This window comes from Salvelinus fontinalis, chromosome 8 (genome assembly GCF_029448725.1).
Source record: "Salvelinus fontinalis isolate EN_2023a chromosome 8, ASM2944872v1, whole genome shotgun sequence".
NCBI lineage: Eukaryota > Metazoa > Chordata > Actinopteri > Salmoniformes > Salmonidae > Salvelinus > Salvelinus fontinalis.
In genome coordinates this window covers 29,289,526-29,303,677 of record NC_074672.1, presented here as the reverse complement: position 1 = coordinate 29,303,677, position 14,152 = coordinate 29,289,526, and the positions used below count along the sequence as shown (strand labels likewise).

Sequence of the window (14,152 nt, the reverse complement as noted above, 5' to 3'; positions counted from 1 at the left end):
CCATGGCGATGTTTTGATACCTTAGTCAAATTGGAAAGAGGTTCTTTTTGAGATTGGCTTTCCATCTAAGGAATTGTGTAACAGTTCCTTTGAAGATGTTTTTATTTATTTTATTTCTTTGTTACACCACTATGTACATTGTACATTTTCAAATTAATGTCTATGCAACAATGTTACATTCATTTTGTTCAGGAACATACAAGTAACGATATAGATGTCTGTGTGAAAGTTCAGAAGAAATTCTTCGACCAATATCAGAAATGGCACCACCATGTGGCCATTTAGATAACTGTCATGTGTCATCTCTTAGTTCCATACATCATTGATTTTATGGATTACGGCGCATCTATGTTCAGTAAATACTGATTTGGTTACTTAAATATTTCTATTTCTCTCCCTCCTTGTCTTTCTCTCTAATATTACTTTACTGTCTCTCCTTATTTTCCTTTCTTTGTCATTCCTTCAACCAATCAACCTCCCTTTCTGTTTCATCTTGCTCTCTTCACCTTGGAGAAGAAGGGGTACATACTGAGGAACCAGACAATGAGCTAGGTATACAACTTTATTCTCTCACTTGTTTCTGTCATTGCATTTCTATCGGCTGTGTATTGGTGAGGGTTATGGTGACTCTCAATCTTTTCTTTCTATACTGTTAATCAATAACATTTTATTTGAAAAGCGTTTTATACAAAATCTTGATCTACTACTACTAAATTCTTTCTTACCATGTCACTCATCTATTTGGATGTGTCACGATAATTGTATAATTTGGCTCATATATTTACTTAACGTGGTGTACTGCTTGCTTCTAACTGCTGAGTGAGTGATCTCCTTTTTATGTAGGAGACACATTGGGAAGGTGTTTGATTTGACATCTCAGGTTGGCCTCCGTAGTTAAGGCTGTGCCACAGACTAGACTATTTGGCAGAAACAGAAGTGCTCCTGAAAGGGAACGCAGTCTCTGACTCTTTCAGGGCTCTGAGTCTCGGGCCTAGGAGCTCCTTTTATGTCTGGCACATCAGAAGCAGGCAGTCTGTGGTTATCGATTGTGAAATCTAGCCTGCTCCAAAGTGTTTGTCGGTGTTAGCAGCAGCCCACGCTAACACACTGCGCTAATGTCTTTGTATGAAATCAAATACGGTGAGGAGGAGAATGAGTGGCTAACGCTTTATTGGGAGTGTCAGCTTAATAGGCTCTCTGTCAGACAATTCCCTTTGAGTGCCGATGCAGACGAGTGTGTGCACGTGTACACGCTTGTGTGCGCATGCTGGAGGAAGCAGTATTTGAAAGATATATGCTGAAACATGGTAACATCTGCAGTGAACACATAGCCAGAAACTGCATGTAGATGACCAGTTATGTAAAGTAGAATCGTACAGATACATGAAGATGTTGGCTCTCTACAGTGTCGTGAATGTCTTATGACTCCCCCGAGTCGCGTAGACGGTCGTGTAGATGGTCGTGTAGACGGTCGTGTAGACTTTCGTGTAGACTGTCATGTAGACTGTTGGGCCAATGTGATTTTTGTCTGAACGTGCTGAGAATATTGTAATGTTTATTTCTATAAAGATGTCCATTGAAAGCAGATATGCAATTTGTTGACACCACAACACAGTACCGACTTGGATGCACATTATCCCGAATGCTAATCAATAAAAATGTCTGTTAAATCGATGCTCTGTTTTGCTTGTTTACAGCAGTTCATTTCACAGGGAGGCTCTCTTGTATTCTTACATCACCAACAATTGGAGAAAAAATGCACTAACATGGCGGCTGTTTTAAAACCTGGCCCAACTCTCTTAATATATGGTTCTGGACTGGCCTATATACAGTACTGGTCTGCTGGCTAAGTTCACTTGTGTGAGGCATGCAATTGTGTCCATCTATCAACTGTTTGTAGCTGTTGATAATGTAGAAAACAACCTGGTTCTGTTCTGAAGACAGAGACAGATATGAGCGGGCTGGGTCTGAGTGGATGAATAGTAAATCTACTAGGAGGGAGTGGTCAAGCTCTGTAGTCTCATTTAGTTCAGAATCTCCCCTGACAGCTGACTGTGTGTGTAGCCTGTCTGTGTGTGTGTGTAGCCTGTGTGTGTGTGTAGCATGTGTGTGTGTAGCCTGTCTGTGTGTGTGTGTAGCCTGTCTGTGTGTGTGTGTAGCCTGTGTGTGTGTGTGTGTGTGTGTGTGTAGCCTGTGTGTGTGTAGCCTGTGTGTGTGTGTAGCCTTTGTGTGTGTAGCCTGTGCGTGTAGCCTGTCTGTGTGTGTGTGTAGCCTTTGTGTGTGTAGCCTGTGCGTGTGTAGCCTGTGTGTGTGTGTGTAGCCTTTGTCTGTGTGTAGCCTTTGTCTGTGTGTGTGTGTGTGTGTGTGTGTGTGTGTGTGTGTGTGTGTGTGTGTGTGTGTGTGTGTGTGTGTGTGTGTGTGTGTGTGTGTGTGTGTGTGTGTGTGTGTGTGTGTGTGTGTGTGTGTGTGTGTGTGTGTGAGTGAGTGAGTGAGTGTGTGTGTGCCTCGCTCAGTGAGGTAGAGGGAGTAGTTTGACTCCATATTAGATATCTGCACCGTGGCCCACTGACTGTACTGAGTCATGACAGGTAAACATAGATTCACTTCAGAGTTGATTTACACACCTGAGAGACCTTGAATACAGCACAGCGTCATCCTCTGAAGTACTTCCTGAAGGAGAACACTGCCTTAATGAATGTGTCATTACAGTGATCTAACATTGCTGTTCCTTCTCTGTTTCAGAGCTGCCTGCTGGATGGGAGAAGATAGATGACCCAGTGTATGGGGTTTACTATGTAGAGTAAGTTGGAACACCTCACGGTTCATCTCCTTTCACATGCCTCTCATTAACCCCACCATAATTAATACAACGTAATACATCAGCAGTTTCATGTAGTTTACTGTAAACTGTGACATTTCAGCTGAACTAGCATTTTCTCTGTCTCTCTGTCAGACCTTTTCTACATTCAGTGTGCTATAATTGGTTTGAACCTAAGTAGATTTATCTGAAACCGAACTCCATTTTGTGTAGCCAGTGTGTAGTTTGTGTAGACCTATGTGGTTGTCACAGAGCTGGTGGGATTTACGAGGCTGTGAGCCAGAGGATGTCAAACACTGTGTACTGTCATTTATCATGGTGACAATCAATATCCCACACTCATCCTCCCCCTCTCCTCTCTCTCTCATCATCAGTCACATCAACAGGAAGACCCAGTATGAGAACCCCATAGTGGAGGCTAAACGCAGGATGGAGCAGCAGCAGCCGCAGCCTCCTGAAGGTGAGCGGTACATTCGAGGTTCGTTTCCTGCCCTGGCACGGCACCATTTCTTTCTTTCTTCATGTCTGTCTCTGTCACGTCTTGTCACGTCTTGTCTCATGTCTTGTCCTGCACGGTTGGGGTTCATTCTATTTGAAGTCAGACAGGTTTAAGAATGAAAAGTTAGTTCCTCAGAATTAGAGTTTCGCTGAATTCTCCTGGATTTGAAATGGAATTGACCCCAACCCCTGTCCTGCTGGCATCTGGGTTCTTATTCGTTTGATTAAAGATCATTAAAGCATCATTTTTATATTCCTTTCAACACATGAGCCACTGTAGCATTCACTTATTTGTCTTTGGTGGCTTAGAGCTGTGGAAGCCATGTCCATGTGCAAACTGCTGCTGCTAGCATGCTTGCTACGTGTTAGAACCACTGAGACACAATGTAATGATGAAATGTAATAATCAGATGCAATGTTAAAACATCTTTTCAATAAATGTCTCTTATTGCGTAATTTACTGTGTTAGGTTTTAGTCATTTTAAAGTGTATAGCGTTTGTCCCCCCGGACCAGCCAGTATGTCTGACACCTCTGGTGTAGAGCAAGTTTGAGTCAACAAATGAATGAATGTGATGCTTATGTTTGTATTTTATTGATTGTGTACGTTTGTGTGTCAGTGTATGTGTGTGCATCCGTGTGTTTGTGACTGTGATTTCACCGTCCCACTGTGTCTCTCGCTGTACAGAGTGGATAGAGGAACACTCCTCAGCTGGTGCTCCCCTGGCCGTCTATGCCAGTAACCACCTGGAGACATACCGTGACCCCCAGGTCCCGCCCCCAATGCCCCCTCCCCCGGGAGGGACCAAACGTGAGTGGGGTTACACATTCTAGACAACACACACACACACTTTCAATACCAGGGTCTTGTGCACCACAGACATTTAACTCACGATCAAATACACCCACAATGTACAGTTTCAGTGACACAAGCATGACCAGACATAGACACAGACAGAGGATCCTTGGGATCAAAGGTTTCAAGGGCTCAACCTCTTGAGGAAACAATCACCATATAAGGTTATTAACCTGTCTATCAGCCCACATGTACCATAGTGAATGTTATGTGTATGTTAACTAGCTATGACCAACACACCATGGATGTTAAGCATTCTCTCCTGTCATTCACTGATATAACAAACGCTCAGCAATTCATTATATTATATGGATGCTTGGGTTGACAGACAGACAGACAGACAGACAGACAGACAGACAGACAGACAGACAAGTGAAATGACAGACAGACAGACAGACAGACAGACATAAATAGGTAGATAAGTGAAAAGACAGACAGACAGACAGACAGACAGACAGACAGACAGACAGACAGACAGACAGACAGACAGACAGACAGACAGACAGACAGACAGACAGACAGACAGACAGACAGACAGACAGACAGACAGACATAGATAGATAGATAGATAGGTAGACAAGTGAAATGACAGACAGACAGACATAAATAGGTAGATAAGTGAAATGACAGACAGACAGACAGACATAGATCGGTAGATAAGTGAAGTGACAGACAGACATACATAAATAGGTAGATAAGTGAAGTGACAGACAGACAGACATAAATAGGTAGATAAGTGAAATGACAGACAGACAGACAGACATAAATAGGTAGATAAGTGAAATGACAGACAGACAGACATAGATAGGTAGATAGTGAAATGACAGACAGACAGACATAGATAGGTAGACAAGTGAAAAGACAGACAGGCAGCTAATGTAACTGACACGGATAGACAAATACTGTTATTTTCCCTGTGTTCTGTAGGAGGGAAGCCGTTCTTCACACGGAACCCAGCAGAACTGAACGGAACCTTTATCAACACCAAACTGAAGAAGAGCCGCCGTGGGTTCGGCTTTACCGTTGTCGGGGGTGACGAGCCGGATGAGTTTCTCCAGATCAAGAGTCTTGTCCTGGACGGTCCTGCTGCTGTGGATGGGAAGATGGAGACAGGTGCAGTATACTGTCTTAGCGCACAGAGGGCACTGTTTCGCACCATTTACACAGAATGCATTTGCCCCATTCCTAAGGAGGTTGAAGTGATTGTGTAAACTAAGTACTGAACATATTGGAGACATATGGTAATATACTTGCACCCCACATAGTACATTCACTGTGTTACTTAATGTTCTACTAACTGTGTTACTAATGTGATGTGATAGTGACTGTATTACTAACTGTGTTACGAATGTGATGTGATAGGGACTGTATTACTAACTGTGTTACTAATGTGATGTGATAGTGACTGTATTACTAACTGTCCTGTCCGTCTCCCTGTCTCTCTCCTCTAGGTGATGTCATAGTGAGTGTGAATGACATCATCGTGCTTGGTTACACTCACGCCCAGGTGGTGAAGATCTTCCAGTCCATCCCGATCGGCTCCATGGTGGACCTGGCCCTGTGCCGCGGCTACCCCCTGCCCTTTGACCCCGATGACCCCAACACCAGCCTGGTGACCTCCGTGGCCATCCTGGACAAGGAGCCCATCATCGTCAACGGCCAACAGAGCTACGACTCCCCGTCCAGCCACGGCAGCCAGACCGGAGGCCCCGTTAACGGGATGAGGGAGCCGCGGGCCCTCAGCCCCTCGGCGGAGGTGGCGTCCAACGGCTCACACGGCTACTCCTCCAGCGACGTGGTCACCCTGGCGTCCTCCATCGCCGGGCAGCCCGAGCTGATCACGGTGCACATGGAGAAGGGCGATAAGGGCTTTGGGTTCACAATCGCTGATAGCTTGACGGGTGGGGGTCAGAGGGTGAAGCAGATTGTGGACTACCCCCGCTGCAGGGGCCTGAAGGAGTCAGACATTCTGATGGAGGTGAACAAGAGGAACGTCCAGAACATGACTCACAACCAGGTGGTGGACCTGCTCAGCAAGTGTCCCAGAGGCAGCGAGGTCAGCATGCTGGTGCAGAGAGGTACGTAGTCCACTGATTAGGGTCAGGAGGGAGGGAGAGGAGGAAGGACGGGGGGTGTCTGGTCAGCATGCTGGTGCAGTGGGGTACATGCTCAACCCAGGGAGGAGGATATGTGAAGGGGAAGGAGGGAATGAGAGAGGGGAGGGATTGGTTCACAGATAAAGACACTTCCACTGGCAAACAGCATGAATAGCTGAGATGTTGAGTGTGTTAGGGAGTAAGTGGGTTAAAAGGTTGAATAAAGGAGGTTGTGGATGTTATGTAGAGAAGAAAAATTAGTGGGTGATCAGATAAGTGAGAGAGGGAATGGATGGCAAGGTGGAGAGCATGTCCAGGATGGGAGGAGGAGACAGAGGAGAAAAGAGGAGGATGGTGTTAGGTCAGGGACTCTTATCTGTCCTGATTATGGATGAAGAGTGACTCTGCTGAGATGCTGCTAATCTCCCTGTGTTCTGTCAGCTCACTCTGTGACTCTCCTGCTTTTCTCTCTCTCGCTCTCTCTCTGTTCTCACTATTTCTCTCTTGTCTTTTCTATTTATTTAACTTATTTATCACTGTCTCTATTCTTTCACTCTTTTTCTCTCACTATCTTTTACTTATGCTCTCTCACTTTGTATCTCTACCCCTCTCTCTCCCCCTCTCTCCCCTCTCCCCTTCTCTCTCACTTTGTATCTCTCCCCCTCTCTCTCCCCTTCTCTCCCACTTTGTATCTCTCCCCCTCTCTCTCTCCCTCCCCCTCTCTCCCCTCTCCCCTTCTCTCTCACTTTGTATCTCTCTCGCCCTCTCCCCTCTCTCTCTCCCCTCTCTCACTTTGTATCTCTCGCCCTCTCTCTCCCCCTCTCTCTCACTTTGTATCTCTCTCCCTCCCTCCCTCTCCCTCCCTTTCTCCCTCCCTCTCTCTCCCTCTCTCTCCATCTCTCTCCCTCTCTCTCTCCATCTCTCACCCTCTCTCTATCTCCATCTCTCGCCCTCTCTCCCTCTCTCTCTGTCTCTCTCTGTCTCTCTCCCTTCCTCCCTCTCCCTTTCTCTCCCTCTCTCACCCTCTCTTTAAGCCTGGTCTTTGTCTCTGGCACTGTGTCTGTGTTGCTTAGATGATAGTTGGGTGTGTTAGTAGTGAGAGGGCTCAGCCAAAGACGCCGTCTAGCTCTGATCAAAGTGTCTTCTGTTCCAATTAGCTTGGGAGGATACAGAGAGAGGAACAGAGAGAGGTGGGGTGAAGGGAGAGCAAGACGGCGAGATGGGGAAAGAGAGGAACAGAGAGAGGAACAGAGAGAGGTGGGGTGAAGGGAGAGCAAGATGGCGAGATGGGGAAAGAGAGGAACAGAGAGAGGAACAGAGAGAGGTGGGGTGAAGGGAGAGCAAGACGAGGAGATGGAGAAAGAGAGGTACAGAGCAGAGAGAACAGAGAGAGATGGGGTGAAGGGAGAGCAAGACGAGGAGATGGGGAAAGGGAGATACAGAGCAGAGAGAACAGAGAGAGATGGGGTGAAGGGAGAGCAAGACGAGGAGATGGGGAAAGGGAGGTACAGAGCAGAGAGAACAGCCACTGATTTTGAATAGAGGAATATGTGAAATGGAGTTTTAATTGGGGAGAACGGGTTCGTGGTAATGGCTGGAGTGGAATGGTTTCCATGTGTTTGATGCCATTCCATCTGCTCCGTTCCAGCCATTATTGTGAGCCGTTCTCCCCTCAGCAGCCTCCTGTGCTATATTCACACATCATTAATGTCTATGATGAACCTTCCTGTGTCACTACAATCCAGATCATCTTTATCACATCAATTACCAATGGAGATTTAACATAATAGGTCTGTAAAAAAATGAATAGGTGCATGTATTCCTTAAAGGGTTACACTCAAACCTTACTCAACAGCGTTCTAACCTTACTGTGCTAAAATAATAATTCAAATAATTATAAAAGGTCACAGTCAGAGTTTTGCAAGGCTAGAGAAAGTGACAAACTGTTAATAGCAACCATCATTATCCATACAGTTTCTAACCATGCGCTAATTTGGCTTCAGCCCTCATCATTTGTGAAATTGCTAACCCTTCCTCCTTCCTGAGATCCCTATTAGCTGAGGGTGGGCCTCTGCCTCCTTCCCTAGATCCCTATTAGCTGAGGGTGGGCTTCTGCCTCCTTCCCTAGATCCCTATTAGCTGAGGGTGGGCCTCTGCCTCCTTCCCTAGATCCCTATTAGCTGAGGGTGGGCCTCTGCCTCCTTCCCTAGATCCCTATTAGCTGAGGGTGGGCTTCTGCCTCCTTCCCTAGATCCCTATTAGCTGAGGGTGGGCTTCTGCCTCCTTCCCTAGATCCCTATTAGCTGAGGGTGGGCTTCTGCCTCCTTCCCTAGATCCCTATTAGCTGATGGTGGGCTTCTGCCTCCTTCCCTAGATCCCTATTAGCTGAGGGTGGGCTTATGCTTCCTTCTCTAGATCCCTATTAGCTGAGGGTGGGCTTCTGCCTCCTTCCCTAGATCCCTATTAGCTGAGGGTGGGCTTCTGCCTCCTTCCCTAGATCCCTATTAGCTGAGAGTGGGCTTCTGCCTCCTTCCCTAGATCCCTATTAGCTGAGAGTGGGCTTCTGCCTCCTTCCCTAGATCCCTATTAGCTGAGAGTGGGCTTCTGCCTCCTTCCCTAGATCCCTATTAGCTGAGAGTGGGCTTCTGCCTCCTTCCCTAGATCCCTATTAGCTGAGGGTGGGCTTCTGCCTCCTTCCCTAGATCCCTATTAGCTGAGGGTGGGCTTCTGCCTCCTTCCCTAGATCCCTATTAGCTGAGAGTGGGCTTCTGCCTCCTTCCCTAGATCCCTATTAGCTGAGAGTGGGCTTCTGCCTCCTTCCCTAGATCCCTATTAGCTGAGGGTGGGCTTATGCCTCCTTCCCTAGATCCTTATTAGCTGAGGGTGGGCTTCTGCCTCCTTCCCTAGATCCCTATTAGCTGAGAGTGGGCTTCTGCCTCCTTCCCTAGATCCCTATTAGCTGAGAGTGGGCTTCTGCCTCCTTCCCTAGATCCCTATTAGCTGAGGGTGGGCTTATGCCTCCTTCCCTAGATCCTTATTAGCTGAGGGTGGGCTTCTGCCTCCTTCCCTAGATCCCTATTAGCTGAGGGTGGGCTTCTGCCTCCTTCCCTAGATCCCTATTAGCTGAGGGTGGGCTTATGAAGGCAGCATCAATTATGAACTCTAATGAGTTGACCTTGGGTGCCTGGGCTGAAATAACGCTGCTGTATTGACTTAAATGTCAGCATCATTACTGGCCTGTACAAGACTGATACACACACAGATACAGCCTGTCTCCTGGCTGCTAGGACATCCACAGGGATAGAGGGAGCAAGAAGGGAGAGAGGAAGGGCATGGCTACGGGGCAGACGGGGAGAGACACCAGAGACGATCTCCCTTAGCGTAGATGGCAGGCAGTCATTGCTACGGCATGGCTACGGGGCAGACGGGGAGAGACACCAGAGACGATCTCCCTTAGCGTAGATGGCAGGCAGTCATTGCTACGGCATGGCTACGGGGCAGACGAGGAGAGACACCAGAGACGATCTCCCTTAGCGTAGATGGCAGGGGGTCATTGCACTAGACCCAGGTCAGTTCATTGGTCAATTTCCTGTTGATGAGGTACTGAGATAATGTGGGCTTGGGTTAACATTATGTAGGGTTGGACTGTCTATGTGAAGCTGTGAGCAGCAGACTGATGTTTTTGTGGGAATGGAGGGAGCAGTGGCTTTCTGGCTGGCTGGTTGGCTTGCTGTCTGGCTGGCTGGATGTTTCGCTGGCTGTTTGTCTGGCTGGCTGGTTGGTTTGCTGGCTGTCTGTCTGTTTCGCTGGCTGGCTGGCTGTCTGGTTGGTTGACTGGCTGGCTGTCTAGTTGGCTGTCGGAAGAGGAGGAGGAGGAGGATGCAGTGAACTTTCTGGTGATTAGGAGACATAATGCCTCATAACCCACAACAAACAACACCTTTATAGGATCCGAGGAGGATTAGGAGGGAAGGAGGAAGGGAGGGTAGAAAGGAGGGAGAAAAAGAGGAAGTCATTCTAGATGGGGAATGTCCAAGCTGTATGTGTTTAGAGGAAGAGGAAGAGGAAAAAAGAAGTTAGAGCTCAGGAGTTGCAGAAGGTTATCAGAGTAAGGTGGTATGTAGAGAGGAACGAGAGGAGGAGGAGGCTCAACAATGCTCGATGAGAGAAGAAGTTGGTTTAGGGAAGAGGAGGAGGCTCAACAATGCTTGATGTGAGAAGAAGTTGGTTTAGGGAAGAGGAGGAGGAGGCTCAACAATGCTCGATGAGAGAAGAAGTTGGTTTAGGGAAGAGGAGGAGGAGAGGAAATCCTCCCTTAGGTAGATGAATAAAATACTTAATCTCTGCATTTTTGAGTCATCAATCTGCTCTGTCTGAGTCAGAGAGAGAGAGAGGGGCACAAGGTCACAGGAAACATACAGGAGGTGTGCATCATGCCGTCATGTCAATACCTTTACAACCAGCAGTATGCAGACTACATCCAGCATCCTCTATCACATGGTCTCATTTCAGTTAGATACTGAACGTCGGTAATAAAACGTGATTGTCCTTCTTACCTTGAGTCATATAGAGCTGTCAGCACTATCTGAGATATGCAGCGTTACAATCATCCCTGAAGATTGGCAGAAACACTGTTTATGATGATACAACAGTTCAGCTATTTATTCTCATCGCCTCAGGGGACCAGGAGTTCTCTGCATCTCTAAATGGAGTTTCTGAAAAATAGAAAAGTTGTGTGTGTGGGAGGAGAAAAGTTCACAGAGGCATCGAGAGTTGATTGTCCGTAAGGGGTTTAGTTTTGCTAGCTACGCAGTACAAATGTTTAATGAATGCATATTGTCTAGCTGTACAATATGTTTTGTCAATACATCAATATGTGCCACAAAAGCATTATTTTGTGCCATATATGTGCCACAATAACAATGTATCAGAATTGAATTGAATCGTGACTTGGACGTAGGACATCCCAACGAATGGGCGTCTTAGTTTTCAATGTTTAACTCATAGACTAATATCAAGAGAGGGGAGAGGGAGAACGTTTCAGATCAACATACGTACAGTACATGAACTCTTCTCATCCACTCCCACCCTTACCTCTCCTCCTTCCCCCCTCAAAACCTTGTACCCACAATATCTCTCCTCCCCTCCCTTTCTCTCTCTGCGAGGTGAGTTGTAAATATCTTCCATCTTGCCTTGCCTTTGTTGCCATGACGATGCTCCGCAGCACCTCAGTAGGGACTGTCCCCTTGGGGATGATAGGATCGAGAGAGAGAGAGAGAGAGAGAGAGAGAGAGAGAGAGAGAGAGGGGAGGTAAATGGGAAGAAGAAAAGAGATGGGTGTAGATCAAGGAAAGAGGAAGATATGGAGAGGTGACTAGAAAGACAACATGGGGATGTATAGAAGAAAGTGAAGGAGTTTAGCCAAACAAAATAGGATATTTGTCATGTTGTTCCTGTAGCGCTCTGATGTAAGGACAGTTGAGAACAGCCATTCATTCCCTTAGTGTGGGACTGCTGAGAACATATCCAAGGCCACAGCCTGAACAGAGCATAGAAACAGATTCACTGAAATAATAAATGTCATGTACCCACACACTATACTCCCCCACGCACACACCCACCCACTCACATGTCGACTCTAACAAACCCACACACCACATTCTCCCCATAATCTCCTCATTAATAGATGTCCCTACCCAGTCAGCTGGGTGGCTATGACACAGTTAAGACAGACCCACAGCATCTCTCTCTGAGCCAAGTGTTAAACCTGGAACGCTCCACAGCTCCACTCTCTTAGAGTCCTCAGTCCATTACAGATCAACTCACTGACCACTGCTCTTTCACTCCAACACTGTTTACTTCCCAAACCATTAGCATCACAATAGCCAGGCCCTCTTAGTCATTCAGACAGCATGGTCTGCTCAATGTTCAGAAGACTGGGCATTTTAAGCCAGTGTTCCATTCTTAGTGATCAATCCAGAGGCTTTTAAAAGGAGCGACGGGCCAACGGATTCATTGTTCCGTTTCTGAGTATTGAGCAGAGCCTTGTTGTCATTCTGCTGCTCAGGCTCAGACAGGAGGAAGGAACTAGATGGTGTGAGCACAATGCATCATTCACACCTGCTGGGTGTATGTTGGATGGGATGGGGGGGTTATTCAATTTTATTTTACCTTTATTTAACTAGTCAGTTAACTGCAAGTCAGTTAAGAACAAATTCGTATTTACAATGACGGCCTACCAAATGGCAAAAGGCCTCCTGCAGGGACGGGGGCCTGGAAATAAAAACATTTAATGAATACAATGTAAATATAGAACAAAACACACATCACAACAAGAGAGCCAACACAACACTACATAAAGAGAGACCTAAGACAAGAACATAGCAAGGCAGCAACACATGACAACACAGCATGGTAGCAACACAACATAACATCAACATGGCAGCAACACAACATGGTAGCAGCACAAAACATGACACAAACATTATTGGGCACAATCAACAGCACAAAGGTCGTGTGTGTGTGTGTGTGTGTGTGTGTGTGTGTGTGTGTGTGTGTGTGTGTGTGTGTGTGTGTGTGTGTGTGTGTGTGTGTGTGTGTGTGTGTGTGTGTGTGTGTGTGTGTGTGTGTGTGTGTGTGTGTGTGTGCGCGTGAATGAAGGAATGAACGGAGGAATGTGTGTTTCCCTCCTACAATATGTGATATTGTATCTCCTTTTGTTCCTTGTGCATCAGCGGGTCTCTACATAACCTGGGCATTGGTCTAGATGTAACACACAGTGGCAGCAAGGACAGAACTGAGAGATGTGTACATCAATATCACAGTGCTGGAACTACTCTAACACAGTGAGGCGCTGAACCACGTGTTAACATGCATTACTGCAGCAAGACATGTAAATCTGCTGCTTTAGCTGCATACGTGGGCTGTCTGCAGAGCAGGGACAAGTCCATTACAATCATTTCAATGCAGTAGTGGGCATTTAATTCACATTGAAATTTGCCCCAGATTATTTATCATATTTTATCAACTTGATGTGTAGGTCAGATTTAATGCCAGCCTGGCCGCAGATCTGAATACACTTTAGCTACTGTTCCCCTGACTAGCGATATACAGTATCATCGATATATCATTGAGTGGCATTAGGTAGGTCCACAATGCAAAACAATGTTTGGGAACCACTGGTCTAATCAACCTCTGTTGATCTTCTGATCTAATTTATGTGCATCCTGACACACGCACACACACGCACACACACACACACACACACACTCTTATCATCCACATACTCATTCACATGCTTGCTATGATGTTCCTCCCACTCCTTGCCATTATAGGCAATTCCACTGTCTGAAAAAAAGAAAGAGGGGGTGCGAAAGAGGGGGTGCGAAAGAGGGAGCGGTAGAAAGAGGGAGAGGGAGAGAGAAAGAGGGAGCGGTAGAAAGAGAGTGTGAGGATGAATTATGAATCGTGTAGAGGGGCTTTGCAGGCAGCAACAGAAGGTTTTAACATTTAATGATTTTCGCCAATGCAGCAGGATGGGTAAAGAAAGAGCTTTCCTATCGTGTGTTAACATTGCCGGAAGGTTCCATTGATGTTTTCAGAGTGTTTTCTTTGTGCTGGGTTGCGGGATAGTGACATCGTGAGGGCATGCATCGGCCACAGGTGAACCTTAAATCAGTTTGAGATTAAAGTGGAGGATGGTTTATTGGCTTTATCTAAGGTGGATGAGATGCAGGAGAGAGGCTGAACCTGGTAGATGGAGATACCTCAGGGATCAAACGCTCTTCGGGAGGTATTAATTATACCTTCTCTAGAAAGTACAGATGCAGCATGCTCCATGTTAACAGAAAGTGCTACTGTTGTTTGATAATGACCTCTAATGCGCT

General features: G+C 46.5%; 1 protein-coding gene across 14 annotated transcripts in view; it reads left to right on the top strand.

Moving 5' to 3' along the window:
- The window catches only part of LOC129861054 (membrane-associated guanylate kinase, WW and PDZ domain-containing protein 1-like), a 245,176-nt gene that overhangs the window by 199,058 nt on the left and 31,966 nt on the right, over window positions 1-14,152 (top strand). For 5 of the 14 annotated variants that reach the window (XM_055932115.1, XM_055932117.1, XM_055932112.1 and 2 more), the window contains exons 7-12: window positions 514-552; window positions 2,743-2,800; window positions 3,193-3,296; window positions 4,003-4,125; window positions 5,098-5,283; window positions 5,622-6,248. In XM_055932115.1, the coding sequence (XP_055788090.1) occupies window positions 514-552; window positions 2,743-2,800; window positions 3,193-3,296; window positions 4,003-4,125; window positions 5,098-5,283; window positions 5,622-6,248 (1,137 nt within the window). The remainder of the gene's footprint in view (window positions 1-513; window positions 553-2,742; window positions 2,801-3,192; window positions 3,297-4,002; window positions 4,126-5,097; window positions 5,284-5,621; window positions 6,249-14,152) is intronic. The other 9 variants (XM_055932122.1, XM_055932111.1, XM_055932118.1 and 6 more) reach the window with 5 other exon arrangements.